We start from the raw sequence: 26,663 nt of genomic DNA, 5'->3' as shown, positions 1-26,663 counted from the left end.
TACGAGGGTTCAGACTACTGAACGACTACGAGGGTTCAGACTACTGAACGACCACGAGGGTTCAGACTACTGAACGTCTACGAGGGTTCAGACCGCTGAACGACCACGAGGGTTCAGACTACTGAACGACCACGAGGGTTCAGACCGCTGAACGACCACGAGACTTGAATCCTGAATAGGAATCGTGAGGCCCTCTTAAGATTTACAGCCATATGAAATATAATGATCAACCACACATCAAGATTAAACAGGCGAGTCATTGACAGCTTACCTGCATGTGCTCCAATGACAAGGGCCGGCTGTATTTAGGCATGGAGTGGGCGGAGCCAGAATCATTCAGCATCAGGGGCCTGCACAATAAACACAGTGTGGTTATTGATGCTGTATTTTAAGACCTTTGTAGTCATGTAGAATCAATGATATTTAGTATCTGTTCTCAGGTGTGATGTTTATGGTCTGTTCTCAGGTGTGATGTTTATGGTCTGTTCTCAGGTGTGATGTTTATGGTCTGTTCTCAGGTGTGATGTTTATGGTCTGTTCTCAGGTGTGATGTTTATGGTCTGTTCTCAGGTGTGATGTTTATGGTCTGTTCTCAGGTGTGATGTTTATGGTATGTTCTCAGGTGTGATGTTTATGGTCTGTTCTCAGGTGTGATGTTTATGGTCTGTTCTCAGGTGTGATGTTTATGGTCTGTTCTCAGGTGTGATGTTTATGGTATGTTCTCAGGTGTGATGTTTATGGTCTGTTCTCAGGTGTGATGTTTATGGTATGTTCTCAGGTGTGATGTTTATGGTATGTTCTCAGGTGTGACATTTGTGTTTACTTACATTTTCCTCTTCACTCCCAAAATCCTGTTGGACTGGACGAGAGACACCAGGAACTGTATCAACTGTAGAGAGAGAGAGAGAGAGAGATAGATCTAAAGGTGTCAGAATGTGTTCATATTAGAGATTCACTCAACTCACAATACGATTCAAGATTCTGGGTTCCTTTCATTTTTAATGAAAACAACTCTGCACCTTGTAATCTCTTTAGCTCTTGCACTAGTTTGGGTGAGCAGGGCCACAAACCTGCTTCTTTGCAGTTACCATGGTAACACCTGCTTGTTACAACCAACCACCTCTGCAGCTGCTGACGCTCACCATATTACTGGCAGGGTCCCAAATTTTTGATTCACTGGTCAAGGCGGCAGGTAGATGGAAAAAATACAGGCCAAACATGTTTTAATGGCTGAAATAAAAAGTGTGTTTGTGTCGCCTACACATCTGTTACTAACCCTAACCCGATTTAAATGAGGAAGCATTATGTTCTGTTGAATCTATCACAGACTGAAGTCACAGGTACAATCATTTTATCAGAGCAGGAAATTGAGAAATTTAAAATATATATTTGCTTGCCTTTATTTATTAAATAGGTAGTTCCCCCTGTATTAACATGACAGACTAAAAACTAAAATCCATCAGAGAATAATAAATTATTATTGAGTGTACAGGTGAAAATCTACCCTCATTTGACGCTTGGCTGGTGTTGATTTCAGACGCTGTTATTGCGATTCCTTTTCTAAAGTATTGATGTGAACCATCTTTTAATGATGAACATCTCTAAAGCACATCGAGCTGTCAGAATGGATGTGTGATTACCTTGTTGACGACTTTCTGCTGCTGAGTGTGTTTCTGTCTTAGGCTGGCGACTTCTCTCCACAAAGCCTCGTTCTCACTGACACACAAAAACACACACACACACACGTTTAGCAACAAACAGACAACATTATGAACAAACACATCAGATGGTGAACACACACACACACACACACACACACACACACACACACACACACACACACACACACACACACACACACACACACACACACACACACACACACACACACACACACACACACACACACACACACACACACACACACACACACACACACACACACACACACACACACACACACACACACACACACACACACACGCTTTCTTACTGTCTCATGGCGATGATCCTGGAGTCGATGGTTTCCTGTCTTCCCTTCATCACCTGCACGTCCGTCAGGATCTTGTTCACCTCGTGTGCTGACACCTTCACCTCCTCCTGACGCACAGACGACACCTGGACCAATCACAGAAGACATTATGTTACCATGGAGACCAAAGCCACAGCTGAGTACAGGTGCAGCATGAGACCGTCATCATGACGTTACAGAATCAAACACTGATGCAACATTATCAAACCTGTGTGTTTGTTTTCAGATAACAACAACTGATATACCAGGTACGCTTTATCTCTGCCAGGCAGGTACACACGCACCTACGCAACTCAACCTTATTGGTCGGCTGTCAGAAAGACGCTTGACGTCACACAGCGCTTTCAGAAAAGTTAAAACAACTCCACTGAAAAAAGCATCGGTGCCCTTTTTTTGTATACAGGTGTGAACAGGTGTGTACAGGTGTATACAGGAGTGTACAGGTGTATAGTAGAGTGTACAGGTGTATAGTAGAGTGTACAGGTGTATAGTGGAGTGTACAGGTGTATAGTGGAGTGTGCAGGTGTATAGTGGAGTGTACAGGTGTATACAGGAGTGTGCAGGTGTATAGTGGAGTGTACAGGTGTATAGTGGAGTGTGCAGGTGTATAGTGGAGTGTACAGGTGTATACAGGAGTGTACAGGTGTATAGTGGAGTGTACAGGTGTATACAGGAGTGTACAGGTGTATAGTGGAGTGTGCAGGTGTATACAGGAGTGTACAGGTGTATAGTAGAGTGTACAGGTGTGAACAGGTGTGTACAGGTGTATACAGGAGTGTACAGGTGTATAGTGGAGTGTGCAGGTGTATACAGGAGTGTACAGGTGTATACAGGAGTGTACAGGTGTATAGTAGAGTGTACAGGTGTATAGTGGAGTGTACAGGTGTATAGTGGAGTGTACAGGTGTATAGTAGAGTGTACAGGTGTATAGTAGAGTGTACAGGTGTATAGTAGAGTGTACAGGTGTATAGTAGAGTGTGCAGGTGTATAGTGGAGTGTACAGGTGTATAGTAGAGTGTACAGGTGTATAGTAGAGTGTACAGGTGTATAGTAGAGTGTACAGGTGTATAGTAGAGTGTACAGGTGTATAGTGGAGTGTGCAGGTGTATAGTGGAGTGTACAGGTGTATACAGGAGTGTACAGGTGTATAGTGGAGTGTGCAGGTGTATAGTGGAGTGTACAGGTGTATACAGGAGTGTACAGGTGTATAGTAGAGTGTACAGGTGTATAGTGGAGTGTACAGGTGTATAGTGGAGTGTACAGGTGTATAGTGGAGTGTACAGGTGTATAGTAGAGTGTACAGGTGTATACAGGAGTGTACAGGTGTATAGTAGAGTGTACAGGTGTATAGTAGAGTGTACAGGTGTATAGTAGAGTGTACAGGTGTATAGTAGAGTGTACAGGTGTATAGTGGAGTGTGCAGGTGTATAGTAGAGTGTACAGGTGTATAGTGGAGTGTACAGGTGTATAGTGGAGTGTACAGGTGTATAGTGGAGTGTACAGGTGTATAGTAGAGTGTACAGGTGTATACAGGAGTGTACAGGTGTATAGTAGAGTGTACAGGTGTATAGTAGAGTGTACAGGTGTATAGTAGAGTGTACAGGTGTATAGTAGAGTGTACAGGTGTATAGTGGAGTGTGCAGGTGTATAGTGGAGTGTACAGGTGTATAGTAGAGTGTACAGGTGTGAACAGGTGTATAGTAGAGTGTACAGGTGTATAGTAGAGTGTACAGGTGTATAGTAGAGTGTACAGGTGTATAGTAGAGTGTACAGGTGTATAGTGAAGTGTACAGGTGTATAGTAGAGTGTACAGGTGTATAGTAGAGTGTACAGGTGTATAGTAGAGTGTACAGGTGTATAGTGGAGTGTACAGGTGTATAGTGGAGTGTACAGGTGTATAGTAGAGTGTACAGGTGTATAGTAGAGTGTACAGGTGTATAGTGAAGTGTACAGGTGTATAGTAGAGTGTACAGGTGTATACAGGAGTGTACAGGTGTATAGTGGAGTGTGCAGGTGTATAGTGAAGTGTACAGGTGTATAGTAGAGTGTACAGGTGTATAGTAGAGTGTACAGGTGTATAGTAGAGTGTACAGGTGTATAGTGAAGTGTACAGGTGTATAGTAGAGTGTACAGGTGTATAGTGGAGTGTACAGGTGTATAGTAGAGTGTACAGGTGTATAGTAGAGTGTACAGGTGTATAGTAGAGTGTACAGGTGTATAGTAGAGTGTACAGGTGTATAGTAGAGTGTACAGGTGTATAGTGAAGTGTACAGGTGTATAGTAGAGTGTACAGGTGTATAGTAGAGTGTACAGGTGTATAGTAGAGTGTACAGGTGTATAGTGAAGTGTACAGGTGTATAGTAGAGTGTACAGGTGTATAGTGAAGTGTACAGGTGTATAGTAGAGTGTACAGGTGTATAGTGGAGTGTACAGGTGTATAGTGAAGTGTACAGGTGTATACAGGAGTGTACAGGTGTATAGTAGAGTGTACAGGTGTATAGTAGAGTGTACAGGTGTATAGTAGAGTGTACAGGTGTATAGTAGAGTGTACAGGTGTATAGTAGAGTGTACAGGTGTATAGTGGAGTGTACAGGTGTATAGTGAAGTGTACAGGTGTATACAGGAGTGTACAGGTGTATAGTAGAGTGTACAGGTGTGACGTACGGTGGTGACTTTGCGTTTGATGTTCTCCAGCAGGTGTTCATGACCTCTGATGAAGAATGGATGTTGAAACTCGGTGTCATCTCTCTCAGGTTTCACCAAACCGCCCTGCTCGATGTGAACCACCTTACGGAACCCGTCTGTGTACACACACACACACACACACACGTGTACACACACACACACACACACACACACACACACACACACACACACACACACACACACACACACACACACACACACACACACACACACACACACACACACACACACACACACACACACACACACACACACACACACACACACACACACACACACACACACACACACAGCACTGACGATGTCAGCAATGATGATGTCAGCAATGATGATGTCACAGGTAGTACACTCACACATGTTCAGCTGTCGGATGAAGCTCGCCATGTTGTTGTGTTTGAAGAACTTTGGTAGAACTTCTTTGGAGAATCGACCCTGATCGAACACGTGGAAACTGGACCCACTCTGAGACAGACACACACACACACACACACATAGACAGACAGACAGATAAACAGACACACAGACATACATACACACACACATAGACAAACACACAGACACACACAAACCTTTTAGTCTAACGTGCATTTTATTTTGAAATATTTGAAATATTGGTATCAAAATAAAAGACTTTGAAAAGTGATTATATAAATCATATTTTCAGAGAGGACAGCAGCTGTTTAAAGAGTTAAGTCACCTTAATTATAATTTGATTTTCAATAATAAGTTACTTTAATTATGACCAGGAGGCAGAGCTCTACTTATGACTGTAACTCTACATATAACTGTAATTCTACATGTAACTGTAACTCTACATATAACTGTAACTCTACTTAGAACTGTAACTCTACTTGTAACTGTAATTCTACTTGTAACTGTAACTCTACTTATAACTGTAACTCTACTTATAACTGTAACTCTACATATAACTGTAACTCTACTTGTAACTGTAACTCTACTTGTAACTGTAACTCTACTTGTAACTGTAACTCTACATATAACTGTAACTCTACTTGTAACTGTAACTCTACATATAACTGTAACTCTACTTGTAACTGTAACTCTACTTGTAACTGTAAGTCTACATATAACTGTAACTCTACTTGTAACTGTAACTCTACTTATAACTGTAACTCTACTTAGAACTGTAAGTCTACTTGTAACTGTAACTCTACTTGTAACTGTAACTCTACTTAGAACTGTAACTCTACTTAGTACTGTAACTCTACTTATAACTGAAACTCTACTTATAACTGTAACTCTACATATAACTGTAACTCTACATGTAACTGTATCTCTACATGTAACTGTAACTCTACTTATAACTGTAACTCTACATATAACTGTAACTCTACTTGTAACTGTAACTCTACATATAACTGTAACTCTACATATAACTGTAACTATACTTGTAACTGTAACTCTACTTGTAACTGTAATTCTACATATAACTGTAACTCTACTTGTAACTGTAACTCAACATATAACTGTATCTCTACATATAACTGTATCTCTACATGTAACTGTAACTCAACATATAACTGTAACTCTACTTGTAACTGTAACTCTACATATAACTGTAACTCTACTTGTAACTGTAACTCTACATATAACTGTACTCTACTTGTAACTGTAACTCTACTTGTAACTGTAACTCTACATATAACTGTAACTCTACTTGTAACTGTAACTCTACTTGTAACTGTAACTCTACTTGTAACTGTAACTCTAGTTGTAACTGTAACTCTACTTGTAACTGTAACTCTACATATAACTGTAATTCTACATATAACTGTAACTCTACATATAACTGTAACTCTACTTGTAACTGTAACTCTACTTGTAACTGTAACTCTACATATAACTGTAACTCTACATATAACTGTAACTCTACTTGTAACTGTACCTCTACTTGTAACTGTAACTCTACATATAACTGTAACTCTACATATAACTGCAACTCTACATATAACTGTAACTCAACATATAACTGTAACTCAACATATAACTGTATCTCTACATATAACTGTATCTCTACATGTAACTGTAACTCAACATATATCTGTAACTCTACTTGTAACTGTAACTCTACATATAACTGTAACTCTACTTGTAACTGTAACTCTACATATAACTGTACTCTATTTGTAACTGTACCTCTACTTGTAACTGTAACTCTACATATAACTGTAACTCTACATATAACTGTAACTCTACTTGTAACTGTAATTCTACATATAACTGTAACTCTACTTGTAACTGTAACTCTACTTGTAACTGTATCTCTACATGTAACTGTAACTCTACTTATAACTGTAACTCTACATATAACTGTAACTCTACTTGTAACTGTAACTCTACATATAACTGTAACTCCACATATAACTGTAACTATACTTGTAACTGTAACTCTACTTGTAACTGTAATTCTACATATAACTGTAACTCTACTTGTAACTTTAACTCTACATATAACTGTAACTCTACTTGTAACTGTATCTCTACTTGTAACTGTAACTCTACTTGTAACTGTAACTCTACTTGTAACTGTAACTCTACTTGTAACTGTAACTCTACATATAACTGTAACTCTACTTGTAACTGTAACTCTACTTGTAACTGAATCTCTACATGTAACTCTACTTGTAACTGTAACTCTACATATAACTGTAACTGTACTTGTAACTGTAACTCTACATATAACTGTAACTCTACTTGTAACTGTAACTCTACTTGTAACTGTAACTCTACATATAACTGTAACTCTACTTGTAACTGTAACTCTACATATAACTGTAACTCTACTTGTAACTGTAACTCTACATATAACTAACTCTACATGTAACTGTATCTCTACATGTAACTGTATCTCTACATATAACTGTAACTCAACATATAACTGTAACTCAACATATAACTGTAACTCAACATATAACTGTATCTCTACATATAACTGTATCTCTACATGTAACTGTAACTCAACATATAACTGTAACTCTACTTGTAACTGTAACTCTACATATAACTGTAACTCTACTTGTAACTGTAACTCTACATATAACTGTACTCTACTTGTAACTGTAACTCTACTTGTAACTGTAACTCTACATATAACTGTAACTCTACTTGTAACTGTAACTCTACTTGTAACTGTAACTCTACATATAACTGTAACTCTACATATAACTGTAACTCTACTTGTAACTGTACCTCTACTTGTAACTGTAACTCTACATATAACTGTAACTCTACATATAACTGTAACTCTACTTGTAACTGTAATTCTACATATAACTGTAACTCTACTTGTAACTGTAACTCTACTTGTAACTGTAATTCTACATATAACTGTAAGTCTACTTGTAACTGTAACTCTACATATAACTGTAACTCTACTTGTAACTGTAATTCTACATATAACTGTAACTCTACATGTAACTGTATCTCTACTTGTAACTGTAATTCTACATATAACTGTAACTCTACTTGTAACTGTAACTCTACATATAACTGTAACTCTACTTGTAACTGTAATTCTACATATAACTGTAACTCTACATATAACTGTAACGCTACTTGTAACTGTAACTCTACTTGTAACTGTAACTCTACATATAACTGTAACTCTACATATAACTGTAACTCTACATGTAACTGTATCTCTACTTGTAACTGTAATTCTACATATAACTGTAACTCTACTTGTAACTGTAACTCTACATATAACTGTAACTCTACTTGTAACTGTAATTCTACATATAACTGTAACTCTACATATAACTGTAACGCTACTTGTAACTGTAACTCTACTTGTAACTGTAACTCTACTTGTAACTGTAACTCTACATATAACTGTAACTCTACATATAACTGTAACTCTACTTGTAACTGTAACTCTACTTGTAACTGTAATTCTACATATAACTGTAACTCTACTTGTAACTGTAACTCTACATATAACTGTAACTTTACTTGTAACTGTAATTCTACATATAACTGTAACTCTACATATAACTGTAACTCTACTTGTAACTGTATCTCTACTTGTAACTGTATCTCTACTTGTAACTGTAACTCTACTTGTAACTGTAATTCTACATATAACTGTAACTCAACTTGTAACTGTAACTCTACTTGTAACTGTAACTCTACATATAACTGTAACTCTACTTGTAACTGTAATTCTACATATAACTGTAACTCTACTTGTAACTGTAATTCTACATATAACTGTAACTCTACATATAACTGTAACGCTACTTGTAACTGTAATTCTACATATAACTGTAACGCTACTTGTAACTGTAATTCTACATATAACTGTAACTCTACATATAACTGTAATTCTACATATAACTGTAACTCTACATATAACTGTAATTCTACATATAACTGTAACTCTACTTGTAACTGTAACTCTACTTGTAACTGTAACTCTACATATAACTGTAACTCTACATGACTGTAACTCTACATGTAACTGTAACTCTACTTGTAACTGTAATTCTACATATAACTGTAACTCTACTTGTAACTGTAACTCTACTTGTAACTGTAACTCTACTTGTAACTGTAATTCTACATATAACTGTAACTCTACTTGTAACTGTAACTCTACATGTAACTGTATCTCTACTTGTAACTGTAACTCTACTTGTAACTGTAATTCTACATATAACTGTAACTCAACTTGTAACTGTAACTCTACTTGTAACTGTAACTCTACATATAACTGTAACTCTACTTGTAACTGTAATTCTACATATAACTGTAACTCTACTTGTAACTGTAATTCTACATATAACTGTAACTCTACATATAACTGTAACGCTACTTGTAACTGTAATTCTACATATAACTGTAACGCTACTTGTAACTGTAATTCTACATATAACTGTAACTCTACATATAACTGTAATTCTACATATAACTGTAACTCTACATATAACTGTAATTCTACATATAACTGTAACTCTACTTGTAACTGTAACTCTACTTGTAACTGTAACTCTACATATAACTGTAACTCTACATGACTGTAACTCTACATGTAACTGTAACTCTACTTGTAACTGTAATTCTACATATAACTGTAACTCTACTTGTAACTGTAACTCTACTTGTAACTGTAACTCTACTTGTAACTGTAATTCTACATATAACTGTAACTCTACTTGTAACTGTAACTCTACATGTAACTGTAACTCTACTGATAACTGCAACTCTACATATAACTAACTCTACATATAACTGTAACTCTACATATAACTGTAACTCTACTTGTAACTGTAACTCTACATATAACTGTAACTCTACTGATAACTGTAACTCTACATGACTGTAACTCTACTTATAACTGTAACTCTACATGACTGTAACTCTACATGTAACTGTATCTCTACTTATACTGTAGATACTGTGTCTGTTTCCCGGCCCAGGGGTCTCATTTATTCATAGAAGAGTTTGTAGAATCCATACTAAAAATGTGTGTGCGCCAAAAACCCGGAAATGGCGTGGATTTATTTACACAATAAATACAGGTGCAGGTGATGAAGAAGTGCAGAGTAACAAGAAGTAAAAATGTGTAAATCCCCTGCTGTGTGTCTGTGCGTCTTCAGCTCAGTCATCTTTATTCAAACAAAACAAATCAGACTTGATGACGAATACTCCATGTTTAAAGATATGCATGTTAACTGGTGGCTCTATGGTTTTTATGTTAGTTTAAATCTGATTCATCAATGATTTCATCAGAGCACAGTCCGGTCCTATGAGGTCTTTTCGGGACCAGCATTAATGATTATAATGACGAAGATCTGTCAGTAAATTTGATATTTAGTTAAACTAAATGTGTAAGAGACATCGATACATTCTGCAGGCTTCAATTCACCACTTCACCGTGTGTGTCGCCAATTCCACATACCTCCAAAACGTACGCATGGGTCAGAGTTTCCTTTAATGTGCGCACATTTTACTGTCAAGTTTGTTGCTATAGATCACAAACTTTGCGTGGGAAAGGGTGTATGCACGTCTCAGGCCCCATTTTGTGCATACACAATGTTTATAAATGAGACCCCAGACCTGTTGTTATTTAAGCAATCCAAACTTGAAAACCTCCAAAAAGGTGTAAATCAAAAAAATGTAATCAGAATTAAAACTGCGAATACGATTTTGCTAACAAATCTGACAATTAAATGCAGCCTATTAAACATTTGATCCCTGGCATCTAAATCTCTCTTCTCTTTTTTAAAATTATTTTTGGCATTTTTGCCTTTATTAGAGAGGAAGGACAGTGGACAGAGGCGGATATCAGGGAGAGAGATGGGGAACGACAGGGAGGGGAGCCACAGGCCGGACGTGAGCCGTGGCCGCTCGCGTGGGGACTGTAGGGTCGATGCATGGGAGCTCGCACACCGCCACTGCACCACCATCACCCCCATCACCCCCATCTAAATCTCTCCTGGTAAATGAGCTAATATCAGAGAATCATATTGATCTACTTTGTTTAACTGAAACCTGCTTTCTCAGGATGAATATGTTAGTTTAAATGAATCCACCCCTCCCAGTCATTTGAATGCTCATATAGCTCGAGACACTGGTGGAGGTGGTGGAGTAGCAGCTATTTTTAATTCTGCTCTTATAATCAATCGACTCGACCAAAGCTGAATTATACCTCTTTTGAAAGTCTTGCACTCAGTCTTTCACATCCAGTCTCTAGAACTTTTCAGCCAGTTCTAGTTGTTATAGTTTACCGCCCTCCTGGCCCATATTCAGAATTTCTATCACACATAGTTCTTAGCAGTGATAGAATAATTAGCAGTGATAGAATAATTGTTGTAGGTGATTTCAATATGTGGATGTTGTTAATGACAGTCTTAGCACGGCTTTCATGTCTCTATTGGACTCTATTGGCTTCACCCAGGGTGTAAACAAACCTACTCATCCATTTAACCCTGGATCTTGTTTTAGCTTATGGTATTGAAGTTAATAGTTTGTCGGTTTTTCTGGAAAATTCTCTGATATCAGACCATTTCCTAATAACTTTTGATTTCTTTTTACCAACCTTAACTCCTCTTAATAAAAAAGTGCTCTCTAGAAGTTTAAATGATGCTGTAGCTAAATTTAAGGAAGCTATTTCAGCTGCCTTTGTTTCTGTTCCATCCCCTAACCTAGTTGAAAACTCCTATAATCACTTTAGTCCCTCTCAGCTAGATCAGTTTGTAGATAGTGCGGTGGATTCACTTAGAGTTACTCTGGATTCAATCGCTCCCCTAAAACAGAAGCCAATCAAACGACAGAGATCAGCTCCATGGTACAACTTAGAAACCCGTACTCTAAAACTAACGTCACGTAAATGTGAAAGAATTTGGCGCTCCACCAAAACGATAGAATCTCGTTTAATTTGTCCAGATAGTCATAATAGATATATGAAAGCTCTACGGCAGGCCCGCACGGCCTATTACTCGTCTCTTATTGAAGGAAATAAAAACAACCCTAGATACCTCTTCAGCACTGTAGCCAGGCTGACAGAGAGTCATAGTTCATTCATCTATTCCTTTAGCCCTTAGCAGTAATGATTTCAGCAGCTTTTTTAGGGTTAACCCAACTTACTACCTTTACTTAGTGCAGATTCCTCCTATAATTCAGATACAGCAGAAACGGCTCCAAATTCTGATATTAAACTCGACTGTTTTTCTCCAATTAACCTCTCAGAACTAAACTCGATTATTTCTGCGTCTAAACCGTCAACCTGTCTTTTAGATCCAATCCCAACCAAGCTGTTTAAGGAAGTCTTTCCTCTAGTTAGCAGCTCCATACTAGATATGATCAATATATCTTTAGCAGCAGGTTATGTACCCCAGTCATTTAAAGTAGCTGTAATTAAACCGCTCCTTAAAAAGCCTACTCTTGATTCAGGAACTCTAGCTAACTATAGACCTATATCTAACCTTCCTTTAATCTCTAAGATCTTAGAGAGAGTGGTAGCTAATCAGCTGTGTGACTGTCTCCATGACAACAGCCTGTTAGAGGAGTTCCAGTCTGGATTTAGAGTTTAGCATAGAACTAGACTAGTTAGAGTAACACATGATCTTCTGTTAGTCTCAGACAGGGGACTTCTATCTGTGCTCGTCCTGTTAGGTCTGACTGCTGCTCCTGACACCATCGATCATCACATCCTGTTACAGAGACTAGAACAATGACTTGGAGTTACAGGGACTAGAACAATGACTTGGAGTTACAGGGACTAGAACAATGACTTGGAGTTACAGGGACTAGAACAATGACTTGGAGTTACAGGGACTAGAACAATGACTTGGAGTTACAGGGACTAGAACAATGACTTGGAGTTACCGGGACTAGAACAATGACTTGGAGTTACAGAGACTAGAACAATGACTTGGAGTTACAGGGACTAGAACAATGACTTGGAGTTACAGGAACTAGAACAATGACTTGGAGTTACAGGGACTAGAACAATGACTTGGAGTTACAGGGACTAGAACAATGACTTGGAGTTACAGGGACTAGAACAATGACTTGGAGTTACAGGGACTAGAACAATGACTTGGAGTTACAGGGACTAGAACAATGACTTGGAGTTACAGGGACTAGAACAATGACTTGGAGTTACAGGGACTAGAACAATGACTTGGAGTTACAGAGACTAGAACAATGACTTGGAGTTACAGGGACTAGAACAATGACTTGGAGTTACAGAGACTAGAACAATGACTTGGAGTTACAGGGACTAGAACAATGACTTGGAGTTACAGGGACTAGAACAATGACTTGGAGTTACAGAGACTAGAACAATGACTTGGAGTTACAGGGACTAGAACAATGACTTGGAGTTACAGAGACTAGAACAATGACTTGGAGTTACAGGGACTAGAACAATGACTTGGAATTACAGGTACTAGAACAATGACTTGGAGTTACAGGGACTAGAACAATGACTTGGAGTTACAGAGACTAGAACAATGACTTGGAGTTACAGGGACTAGAACAATGACTTGGAGTTACAGGGACTAGAACAATGACTTGGAGTTACAGTGACTAGAACAATGACTTGGAGTTACAGTGACTAGAACAATGACTTGGAGTTACAGGGACTAGAACAATGACTTGGAGTTACAGGGACTAGAATAATGACTTGGAGTTACAGGGACTAGAACAATGACTTGGAGTTACAGGGACTAGAACAATGACTTGGAGTTACAGGGACTAGAACAATGATGTGGAGTAACAGGGACTAGAACAATGACTTGGAGTTACAGAGACTAGAACAATGACTTGGAGTTACAGGGACTAGAACAATGACTTGGAGTTACAGGGACTGCTTTAAGTTGGTTTAGATCCTATTTATCAGACAGGTCTCAGTGTGGTCATGATGAGTCCTCTATGTAGACCAAAGTTAGCCATGGAGTGCCTCAAGGATCAGTGCTTGGTCTGATTCTCTTTACATTATAGATGCTTCCTCTCGGTAGTATTATGAGGAAACACTCCATGAACTTTCATTGCTATGCAGACGATACTCAGCTCTACATAGCAATGAAGCCAGAAGACACCAACCAGCTTCGTAAACTAGAAGCCTCAAGGACATCAGGACCTGGATGACCAGAAACTTCTTACTGCTCAACTCAGACCAGACTGAAGTTCTAGTGATTGGACCTAAGAACCTCAGAGAGACTTTCTCTGATGATATGACGGCCCTTAGTAGTATTAGCGTAGCCTCTAGTACCACTGTTAGGAACCTAGGAGTTCTGTTTGATCAGGATATGTCCTTTGATTCCTACATTAAACACATTTCAAGGACAGCTTATTTTCACCTTGGTAATATCTCTAAGATCAGACAGATCCTGTCACAAAATGATGCTGAAAAACTAGTTCATGCATTTGTTACCTCCAGGTTGGATTACTGTAATTCTATTTTAGCAGGGTGCTGTGGTAAATCTCTAAAGACCCTCCAACTCGTCCAAAACGCTGCAGCTCGTGTTCTTACTAGAACGAGGAAAAGGGACCACATGACTCCTGTATTGGCTTCTCTCCATTGGCTCCCTATAAAATCTGATACCTGAGTCTGCAGTTACAGACCTGCTGGTACCTACAGTCTCTAAACTACAGGAGGTAGAGTCTGCAGTTATCAGACCTGCTGGTACCTACAGTCTCTAAACTACAGGAGGTAGAGTCTGCAGTTATCAGACCTGCTGGTACCTACAGTCTCTAAACTACAGGAGGTAGAGTCTGCAGTTATCAGACCTGCTGGTACCTACAGTCTCTAAACTACAGGAGGTAGAGTCTGCAGTTATCAGACCTGCTGGTACCTACAGTCTCTAAACTACAGGAGGTAGAGTCTGCAGTTATCAGACCTGCTGGTACCTACAGTCTCTAAACTACAGGAGGTAGAGTCTGCAGTTATCAGACCTGCTGGTACCTACAGTCTCTAAACTACAGGAGGTAGAGTCTGCAGTTATCAGACCTGCTGGTACCTACAGTCTCTAAACTACAGGAGGTAGAGTCTGCAGTTATCAGACCTGCTGGTACCTACAGTCTCTAAACTACAGGAGGTAGAGTCTGCAGTTATCAGACCTGCTGGTACCTACAGTCTCTAAACTACAGGAGGTAGAGTCTGCAGTTATCAGACCTGCTGGTACCTACAGTCTCTAAACTACAGGAGGTAGAGTCTGCAGTTATCAGACCTGCTGGTACCTACAGTCTCTAAACTACAGGAGGTAGAGTCTGCAGTTATCAGACCTGCTGGTACCTACAGTCTCTAAACTACAGGAGGTAGAGTCTGCAGTTTTAGACCCACCCCCCATGACTCGGGTCTGTTAAGGTGAACTTTATTAATCTGATTCTCAAGTCTTTACCTGCTCTTTGTAAACAGGTACCTCTAGTTATTAACATAACTTTTATGAATAAAGATTGATAAAGATGCGCATCAGACATGCTAAGCTAACGGTTAGCCCTCTATGCTAAGCTAACGGGGTTACCGGACTCCAGCAGATCAGCGAGTCCGTTTCCGGATCCTCCACCAGGGTCCATAGTTTGGTGAGAAAGGCCGGGACGGTCCCGGAGCTGAGTGCCGCCCCCCCTCCTCCGGGAGACTCCATCCCGGATTATCTCGGAGCTAACAGCTAGCCTGGTGCTAACACGACCAGACCCACGCTGATCCGGATCACTGACGGTTCGCTGCTGGTCCGTGACTCTGTGAAGTCCAAGTGGTCTTAAGGTAGAACTCTTTAATGAACTCAAACTGTGCAGAACTCACAAACCGACACCCCAAACAAGCCACTGCGTAAACACCTCAATGTCGCTCTATGATGACGTCAGAGTGCACGTTGAACGTATGCTTGTTCTGCTGCGTTCATGTGCAGCTCGGAAAGTTCAGTTTATTTCTTTATGTCCTCTTCATCACTTTGTCCCCTTCTTCCTCTTCACGTTACTATGACGTCACCGAGTTGACATGAGGTTGGATTGTCGAAACAACGAAATCACCTGAGTCCTTTATGAAGTCTAACACCTTTCACTAAGTCCTTTATGAAGTCTAACACCTTTCACTAAGTCCTTTATGAAGTCTAACACCTTTCACTAAGTCCTTTATGAAGTCTAACACCTTTCACTAAGTCCTTTATGAAGTCTCCTAACACCTTTCACTAAGTCCTTTATGAAGTCTAACACCTTTCACTAAGTCCTTTATGAAGTCTAACACCTTTCACTAAGTCCTTTATGAAGTCTAACACCTTTCACTAAGTCCTTTATGAAGTCTAACACCTTTCACTAAGTCCTTTATGAAGTCTAACACCTTTCACTAAGTCCTTTATGAAGTCTAACACCTTTCACTAAGTCCTTTATGAAGTCTAACACCTTTCACTAAGTCCTTTATGAAGTCTGACACCTTTCACTAAGTCCTTTATGAAGTCTAACACCTTTCACTAAGTCCTTTATGAAGTCTAACACCTTTCACTAAGTCCTTTATGAAGTCTAACACCTTTCACTAAGTCCTTTATGAAGTCTAACACCTTTCACTAAGTCCTTTATGAAGTCTAACACCTTTCACTAAGTCCTTTATGAAGTCTAACACCTTTCACTAAGTCCTTTATGAAGTCTCCTAACACCTTTCACTAAGTCCTTTATGAAGTCTAACACCTTTCATTAAGTCCTTTATGAAGTCTAACACCTTTCACTAAGTCCTTTATGAAGTCTGACACCTTTCACTAAGTCCTTTATGAAGTCTGACACCTTTCACTAAGTCCTTTATGAAGTCTCCTAACACCTTTCACTAAGTCCTTTATGAAGTCTAACACCTTTCATTAAGTCCTTTATGAAGTCTAGCACCTTTCACTAAGTCCTTTATGAAGTCTCCTAACACCTTTCACTAAGTCCTTTATGAAGTCTAACACCTTTCACTAAGTCCTTTATGAAGTCTGACACCTTTCACTAAGTCCTTTATGAAGTCTCCTAACACCTTTCACTAAGTCCTTTATGAAGTCTAACACCTTTCATTAAGTCCTTTATGAAGTCTAGCACCTTTCACTAAGTCCTTTATGAAGTCTCCTAACACCTTTCACTAAGTCCTTTATGAAGTCTCCTAACACCTTTCACTAAGTCCTTTATGAAGTCTAACACCTTTCACTAAGTCCTTTATGAAGTCTAACACCTTTCATTAAGTCCTTTATGAAGTCTAACACCTTTCACTAAGTCCTTTATGAAGTCTAACACCTTTCATTAAGTCCTTTATGAAGTCTAACACCTTTCACTAAGTCCTTTATGAAGTCTAACACCTTTCACTAAGTCCTTTATGAAGTCTAACACCTTTCACTAAGTCCTTTATGAAGTCTAACACCTTTCACTAAGTCCTTTATGAAGTCTAACACCTTTCACTAAGTCCTTTATGAAGTCTAACACCTTTCACTAAGTCCTTTATGAAGTCTCCTATCACCTTTCACTAAGTCCTTTATGAAGTCTAACACCTTTCACTAAGTCCTTTATGAAGTCTCCTAACACCTTTCACTAAGTCCTTTATGAAGTCTAACACCTTTCACTAAGTCCTTTATGAAGTCTCCTAACACCTTTCATTAAGTCCTTTATGAAGTCTAACACCTTTCACTAAGTCCTTTATGAAGTCTAACACCTTTCATTAAGTCCTTTATGAAGTCTAACACCTTTCACTAAGTCCTTTATGAAGTCTAGCACCTTTCATTAAGTCCTTTATGAAGTCTAACACCTTTCACTAAGTCCTTTATGAAGTCTAGCACCTTTCATTAAGTCCTTTATGAAGTCTAACACCTTTCACTAAGTCCTTTATGAAGTCTAACACCTTTCACTAAGTCCTTTATGAAGTCTAGCACCTTTCACTAAGTCCTTTATGAAGTCTAGCACCTTTCACTAAGTCCTTTATGAAGTCTAACACCTTTCACTAAGTCCTTTATGAAGTCTAGCACCTTTCACTAAGTCCTTTATGAAGTCTAACACCTTTCACTAAGTCCTTTATGAAGTCTAACACCTTTCACTAAGTCCTTTATGAAGTCTAACACCTTTCACTAAGTCCTTTATGAAGTCTCCTAACACCTTTCACTAAGTCCTTTATGAAGTCTAACACCTTTCATTAAGTCCTTTATGAAGTCTAACACCTTTCACTAAGTCCTTTATGAAGTCTAACACCTTTCACTAAGTCCTTTATGAAGTCTAGCACCTTTCACTAAGTCCTTTATGAAGTCTAGCACCTTTCACTAAGTCCTTTATGAAGTCTAACACCTTTCACTAAGTCCTTTATGAAGTCTAGCACCTTTCACTAAGTCCTTTATGAAGTCTAACACCTTTCACTAAGTCCTTTATGAAGTCTAACACCTTTCACTAAGTCCTTTATGAAGTCTAGCACCTTTCACTAAGTCCTTTATGAAGTCTAGCACCTTTCATTAAGTCCTTTATGAAGTCTAACACCTTTCACTAAGTCCTTTATGAAGTCTAACACCTTTCACTAAGTCCTTTATGAAGTCTAGCACCTTTCACTAAGTCCTTTATGAAGTCTAGCACCTTTCACTAAGTCCTTTATGAAGTCTAACACCTTTCACTAAGTCCTTTATGAAGTCTAGCACCTTTCACTAAGTCCTTTATGAAGTCTAACACCTTTCACTAAGTCCTTTATGAAGTCTAACACCTTTCACTAAGTCCTTTATGAAGTCTAACACCTTTCATTAAGTCCTTTATGAAGTCTAACACCTTTCACTAAGTCCTTTATGAAGTCTAACACCTTTCACTAAGTCCTTTATGAAGTCTAACACCTTTCACTGAGTCCTTTATGAAGTCTAACACCTTTCACTAAGTCCTTTATGAAGTCTAACACCTTTCACTAAGTCCTTTATGAAGTCTAGCACCTTTCACTAAGTCCTTTATGAAGTCTAACACCTTTCACTAAGTCCTTTATGAAGTCTAGCACCTTTCACTAAGTCCTTTATGAAGTCTAACACCTTTCACTAAGTCCTTTATGAAGTCTAGCACCTTTCACTAAGTCCTTTATGAAGTCTAACACCTTTCACTAAGTCCTTTATGAAGTCTAACACCTTTCACTAAGTCCTTTATGAAGTCTAACACCTTTCACTAAGTCCTTTATGAAGTCTAGCACCTTTCACTAAGTCCTTTATGAAGTCTAACACCTTTCACTAAGTCCTTTATGAAGTCTAACACCTTTCACTAAGTCCTTTATGAAGTCTAACACCTTTCACTAAGTCCTTTATGAAGTCTAACACCTTTCATTAAGTCCTTTATGAAGTCTAACACCTTTCACTAAGTCCTTTATGAAGTCTAACACCTTTCACTAAGTCCTTTATGAAGTCTAACACCTTTCACTAAGTCCTTTATGTAGTCTAACACCTTTCACTAAGTCCTTTATGAAGTCTAACACCTTTCACTAAGTCCTTTATGAAGTCTAACACCTTTCACTAAGTCCTTTATGAAGTCTAGCACCTTTCACTAAGTCCTTTATGAAGTCTAACACCTTTCACTAAGTCCTTTATGAAGTCTAGCACCTTTCACTAAGTCCTTTATGAAGTCTAACACCTTTCACTAAGTCCTTTATGAAGTCTAACACCTTTCACTAAGTCCTTTAAATATGAAGCTCTACAACTTCTATCAAATCAATACATCCTTCATCTTCATCATCCCTCAGACTGTTTGAATGTCTGATGATGATGTCTGATGATGATGATGATGATGAAGGTCTGATCCCTCACACTGTTTGAATGTCTGATGATGATGATGATGATGAAGGTCTGATCCCTCACACTGTTTGAATGTCTGATGATGATGATGATGAAGGTCTGATCCCTCACACTGTTTGAATGTCTGATGATGATGATGATGATGAAGGTCTGATCCCTCACACTGTTTGAATGTCTGATGATGATGATGATGACAGTCTGATGAAGAGGAGTCCGTTTTATATTCTCACTTATTGATCTTCACAAAGTTTCATCATTTAGATTCTAATCAATCATTTTCAGTATCCTGACACATAAATATCTGTGTTTATAAAATACAGAGTTGGAGGTTCAGTCCAAACTTCAACCTGCTGAATGCAAAGAAAACAAGAGAAAAGCTTAAAGCTGGAAAACAAACGGAGCTGCAGACCTGGAAGGTTCCAGAGGAGATGGAACTGAAGACACTCGTCAGGTTATTGCAGAGATCATGGGAAGAATTGCTCCAAGATGAATCTTATCCTCGTCCACCGTCTCGGCCTGAGGGACACTTAGAGACCCGTCACATCATGGTGCAGTTCACTGGAAGGTTCTTCAGGGATGAACTCTGGTGAAGAACCAAAGACCCCCCGTCTGTAAAGATCTCATCAAAGAAGAACAGATGGACTTCAGGCTGTGTTTCCATTTGTCTTCATAAATGTTCAGAGTCTTTCTGTGAACCAGTTTAAACTAACAAGTGAGTTTTCTTCAATAACAAAGTTCATATGTTCAGTTTCCTGCTGCTGCTATAAAACCTCAGTATCTGTTTGATACCTGAATTTCCCTCGGGATCAATAAAGTATCTATCTATCTATCGATACATCTGTGTTCATAATTCACCTTATTCTATTTCGTCTTCTTGTTTATTGTTTTATGCTTCGACTTAAATCTCATTTCTGTGAATGCAAGACGTCGAAGAAACTGAACTAAAAGGAAAAGCTACTTTTATATTTCTACAAGAAACTCCCTGCAGAGAGGAAGAGCATGTACGCAGGGGGGATATAAAGCCTCTTTCAGTCATGGCTCTTCCAGGTCAGCAGGGGGCGCCATCCTCCTGAAGACTGTCCAAGGACAAGTTCTATCCCACCTGGCAGGTGAGTATGGTGACTGGCTCGCTCTCATCCTAACCCTTGATGAGGTGAAGTTTATCCTCTTTAATATTTATGGTTACAACAACTGCAGAGAAAATAAAAGGTTAATTAGATAATCTCAAATAATCCCACTCATCTGATAATATTATATTAGGAGAGGATCTTAACTTCAGGATTCTATGATAAAGATCCTCCTCGATTCTCAACAAGCCACCATCATACAACATTTACTGACTTTTGTAATGAACAAAATCTAATTGATGCATGAAGTCACTTTAACCCAGGAACGATTAAATACTCGTGGTTTAGACCAAATCACCAACATAAATATAGAATGGACCATTGGCTGGTTTCAAGCCACTTCGTATGTTATGAAATCAGTTCAGATATCTCAGCTGATTGATCACAGTATTATTTCTCTTCGTATCAGGTAACGGAAGAAATCATTCGAACAAATACTGGAAATTTAACTCCAGTCTGCTAAAAAACAGATTACTGCCAAAAAATGAGATTATGACTTTGGACTCTGTGAAGAGATGGGAGTTCCTTAAATATAAAATACGTCAATTTACTAAATCTTTCAGTAAAAGACTTAAAAAAGAATTTGAAGAAAAAGAATTGAACATTATCAGAGATCTAAATGTCAACTGCAATAAACAATACTGATTAACAAACAATACTGAATCTGCAATCAGGGCCTTTAATCAGATCACGGATGGATCGAAGAGGGAGAGAACAACTCTGCATATTTTTGTGGTCTTGAAAAAAGAAGGCAAGAAAGAAATAATATAAAATAATTAATGATTGATGATATCGAGGTCAATGATCCGAAATCTTTACATTTTACAGCCATCTTTACATTTTACAGCCATCTTTACATTTTACAGCCATCTTTACATTTTACAGCCATCTTTACATTTTACAGCCATCTTTACAGCTCCAAACTCTCAAAAGAAGCCTAAAAGGTATTTCTAAATGTATATATTATATATATAATATAATATATATATTCCAAAGATAGATGATGAGTGTAAACAGACATGTGAAAGCCCAATCACAGTTGAAGAGCTTGATGCAGTCATTGGTCGCCTCTCTCTGAACAAAGCTCCTGGTTCAGACGCTCTTACAGATACATATATTATATTATTATAATATATTTTACAGATTCTTTTGGGAAGATGTCAAAGTGCATCAGGTTTTACTTCCTCCCACGATGAGACGAGGGATAATCGTCTCAGTCCCAAAGCCCAACAAAGACCCCAGACTGATAGAAAACAGGAGACCTATTACTCTCAGAAGGGCTAGCTAACCCTAACCCTAACCCCTAACCCTAACCCTGACCCCTAACCCTAACCCTAACCCCTAACCCCTAACCCTAACCCCTAACCCTAACCCTGACCCCTAACCCTAACCCTAACCCTAACCCTAACCCCTAACCCTAACCCTAACCCTAACCCTAACCCTAACCCTAACTAACCCTAACCCTAACCCCTAACCCTAACCCTAACCCCTAACCCCTAACCCCTAACCCCTAACCCTAACCCTAACCCTAACCCCTAACCCTAACCCCTAACCCTAACCCCTAACCCTAACCCTGACCCCTAACCCCTAACCCTAACCCCTAACCCTAACCCCTAACCCCTAACCCTAACCCTAACCCTAACCCCTAACCCCTAACCCTAACCCCTAACCCTAACCCCTAACCCCTAACCCTAACCCCTAACCCCTAACCCTAACCCCTAACCCTAACCCTGACCCCTAACCCTAACCCCTAACTAACCCTAACCCTAACCCTAACCCTATTACTCTCAGAAGGGTTAGCTAACCCTAACCCTGACCCTGACCCTAACCCTGACCCTAACCCCTATCCCTAACCCTAACCCTTAACCCCTAACCCTAACCCTTAACCCCTAACCCCTAACCCTAACCCGATCCCAAACCCCAACCCCAACCCTAACCCTATTACTCTCAGAAGGGTTAGCTAACCCTAACCCCTAACCCCTAACCCCTAACCCTAACTAACCCTAACCCTAACCCTAACCCTAACCCTAACCCAGACTACATACTACTAACCTCCATCTTCAGTGTTCGTCGACAAACAGAGATCTTGTTTCAGAAACACAATCAGGTTTTTTTTTTTTTTTTTTTTAAAGATTTGTTTTTGGCCTTTTTGCCTTTAATGATAGAGGGAGGACAGTGGATAGAGTCGGAGAGGGGGAGAGAGAGTGGGGAGAGACATGCGGGAAATGGGCCACAGGCCGGACGCGAACCCGGGCCGCCCGCGCGAGGACTGAGCCTCAATACATGGGGTCGCGCGCACTGCCGCTGCGCCACCGGCGACCCCAGGTTTTTTAAAAGGTCAAACATGAGGCTGTGTTAGACATTATTGAATACCGAAACTTATTAAAGATGACAGATTTCTTTTATTCCTTTTACAAGGCCTTTGATAGAACACTCTTTTATCTTGAACATTTGGGCTTTGAATCCACATGTAGAAATCTTATTAAAGGTTTATATCAGGATATCAGCAGCTGTGTCGTATTAGCTAAAGACACCTAGCTTTAAGGTTCAGGTAGGAGTCCCTCAAGGCTGCCCAAGTTCACCATATTTATTTATATTAGCTACTGAAATGTTTGCAATTCACATCAAATATTGTAGTGACATTAAAAAGTTAAATGTATTGGGTACAGATATTATTATCAGCCAATTAGCAGATGATACTACCATTTGTCTAAAAGATAGGCATCAAATTCCACTAGCTATTGAAAAGATAAAACAATTCTCCAAAGCTTCTGGGTTAACTTTAAACCAATACATGAAACAACACTCCAAGATATTTGTAACTTTCCAATCAAGTCAGAAATCAAATATTTGTGAATTCACCTTTCAAAAAAAGACCAAAAACTAAGTGAATGATTGAATGTAGAAAACAAACTGATGTAAAGCAAAGTTAAGTTCATGGCTCCAAAGAGAACTCAGTTAGTCCAGATTTATTTACCCAACTTACTCTACTGCTATCCCAAACACATTGGGCGGCCCCTCAATCGGAAGGTTGAGGGTTCGATCCCCATCTCCTGCGAGCAACATGTCCGATGTGTCCTTGGGCACTTAACCCCAAATTGCTCCCCCTGCTGCGTCTGGGGCGTATGAATGTGGCATGAATGTATAGATACTGGATGGGCCACATATCCAGCCCATCAGTGTGAATGGGTAGGTGTGAATGGGTGTGAATGGGTGTGAATGGGTGTGAATGGGTAGGTGTGCTCTGTGGTGTAAAAGCGCTTTGAGTAGTCGGAAGACTAGAAAAGCGCAATACCATTTACCATTAATTACATCAATTAACCAGATCAATATGAATTTCATTTGGAGGAACAAACTATATGAAGAAAAGTCATATGGTTAAAGGCTTTAGGGATGGAGAATGAAAGTTATTGATTCTGATAAACTGGATAAAAGGATCCAACACAGCAACTCCTTCTGGTTCTGGATCCCAAATCATTGATTCAGTCAAATCGGAGGGCTGAAATTTCTTCTTGTCACTTTGACATCAACAAACTTCCTATTTCTTTATCAGATTTCCATAAACAAATATTATTGTATTGGAAAATGTTATATGTCCATAACTGTACTGTGGAATAATAGATATAGACTATACAGAAAGAAATCTTTGTTTTTTGAAGATTGGTTTAGAAGAGGTGTCTGGTCCTTGGTTGACTTGATGGATGACAATGATCACTTATTAAACTATGATCAATTCTGCACTAAACATAACTTCAACCCAATGAAAGTTGATTTTAATAAACTACAAAAAGCACTTCTTCAAGAATTTGTCTTCCTGATGAAAAATATAATGATCAGACTATTCAACCGAGTCTTATAATAATAATACCAGTCTTAATATGGGATCAAAAGTGTCATAATTCCTTTATAAGAAAATCTTTCACAGACGAGTCAAAACAAAAATAACATCTTGAATAAATTTGATGAAGGTTCTGTCGGCAAACTAAGATCTTTATATCTCAAACTACGTTTACCCCCTAAAACTAAAGAAATACATCTTAAAATCATGAATGACATTTACTCCTCTAAAGAATTATTTAGCTTACGCTTCAACATTGAAGATAACATCTGTTCATTTTGCAAAAAAAAACATAGAAACCACGAACTTTGTCTTAATCTGATTCTGAGTCTGGCCAAATTCTTGATACACAAAAATAGTTTTTTAAAGTCAATTTTGTCTCCTTTCTGAATGATTTCAAACTGAATCACAAGTCCTTAAAACTAATTCATGGAAATAAAGCAAAGATGATATATGATGAAAAACTTTCCCAAAGAATTGGACAACTAACATATTATATTTATTATATGTATATTTCATTCACTATTTATTTCTCCTTAATTTTTTCTTTTTTCTTCTCACTTCATTTATTATTTCTTTAAAACTGTCATTTAAATTTCTCTATTTTGAAATGAAGCTAAATATTGACAATTGTAAAATGTTTCATATTAATGTTGTAATTTCATGTACTTGTTTTCTACGTTTGTACTAAAAGAAATGTTTAATAAAGTTTTGGGGAACAAAATAATATCTGGTGGGCGGGGCTAAGACGGACGGTCTACGAAATACACCGCGGTCGGTTTATGATGACGTCACGACCGTTATGCTTCATCGATCTAATCAGCGGGTTGACAAGCTAGCTAAACGTTAGCTTAATAAGTTGTTTATTAAGCTAATATTTACAAGAGCACTGAAAAACATGACTAGAGGCTGTAAGGAGGATTAGGGAGAGAGTTCCCGGCGTGATGACGTTTAACGTCTCCATGACAACCACTGTAGTTTCAGTTAGCTACTCGTTAGCAACCACTGTAGTTTCAGTTAGCTACTCGTTAGCAACCGCCGTTTAAAGTTTACATAAACACAAACATCAACATCTCTTCATCTTGTGTTAACCACAGACCTTATTTCAGTCTAAACACAAACACATTTAAAATCCACATTTAGACTTTTAGAGTTAGGAAGCCATCAACCCATCAAACCTGAAATTTGAACTGATGTGGATTTTATGATTGGTTTATTTTTCTTTTTATGTTTAAACATCTGTAATTTGGAAGTTTGCACATTGATATTTGTATCCTGAGATTATTGTAAAATGTGCAATTGTTGGCAAAAAACAAGAACAACAGGATGTGACGTCACCAAAGGGTTTTCTCTATGGTTTGACCACCAGTGGGCGCCAGTAGAAATCATTCAGGCTGTGACGTCACAGACGTGGGACGGACTGCGCATGATCCCACGTGCTGTGATGGAGGAGGGAGGCAGCGAAAACACGCGGAGCAAAAAGATTGAAAAGATGAAGAAAGTCCAAGAAAAGAGTCCGAAGAAGAGGAATAAGGAGGAGGAAGAGGAGGAGGTGAGACACACACACACACACACACACACACACACTCTGCCCAGTACCTGCTAGCTGTTAGCATGCTAACAGGACTAAGAGGAGATTTAAACATGCGAAGAAGAACTTCGGAGGGCCGAACCGGAGACTAGGCCGAGTTGTACCGAGTGTGCACGCTCCCACAGGTGACCGTTCACGTGAGCAGACAGGT

At 38.8% G+C, this 26,663-nt stretch overlaps 2 protein-coding genes across 2 annotated transcripts in view; one reads left to right on the top strand and one right to left on the bottom strand.

Moving 5' to 3' along the window:
- Positions 1–16,113, bottom strand: part of hsf1 (heat shock transcription factor 1) — a gene marked incomplete at its 3' end in the record, with an annotated part of 38,758 nt that extends 22,645 nt beyond the window's left edge. Inside the window, exons 1-7 of the mRNA XM_079368852.1 lie at positions 15,730–16,113; positions 5,092–5,200; positions 4,697–4,833; positions 1,994–2,118; positions 1,641–1,716; positions 828–889; positions 272–350 (exon numbers count right to left, since the gene is read on the bottom strand). Coding sequence (XP_079224978.1) covers positions 272–350; positions 828–889; positions 1,641–1,716; positions 1,994–2,118; positions 4,697–4,833; positions 5,092–5,200; positions 15,730–15,849 — 708 coding nt within the window. The 5' untranslated portion in view covers positions 15,850–16,113. The remainder of the gene's footprint in view (positions 1–271; positions 351–827; positions 890–1,640; positions 1,717–1,993; positions 2,119–4,696; positions 4,834–5,091; positions 5,201–15,729) is intronic.
- Positions 16,114–26,291: 10,178 nt separating this feature from the next.
- Positions 26,292–26,663, top strand: part of LOC306839903 (ribosome biogenesis protein bop1-B-like) — a gene marked incomplete at its 3' end in the record, with an annotated part of 8,195 nt that continues 7,823 nt past the window's right edge. Inside the window, exon 1 of the mRNA XM_079368849.1 lies at positions 26,292–26,474. Within this exon, the coding sequence (XP_079224975.1) occupies positions 26,348–26,474 (127 nt within the window). The 5' untranslated portion in view covers positions 26,292–26,347. The remainder of the gene's footprint in view (positions 26,475–26,663) is intronic.

This window comes from Symphodus melops (genome assembly GCF_947650265.1).
Source record: "Symphodus melops genome assembly, chromosome: 18".
NCBI lineage: Eukaryota > Metazoa > Chordata > Actinopteri > Labriformes > Labridae > Symphodus > Symphodus melops.
Note: the sequence above shows the minus strand (reverse complement) of the source record. Positions and strands in the feature narration are given on the sequence as shown.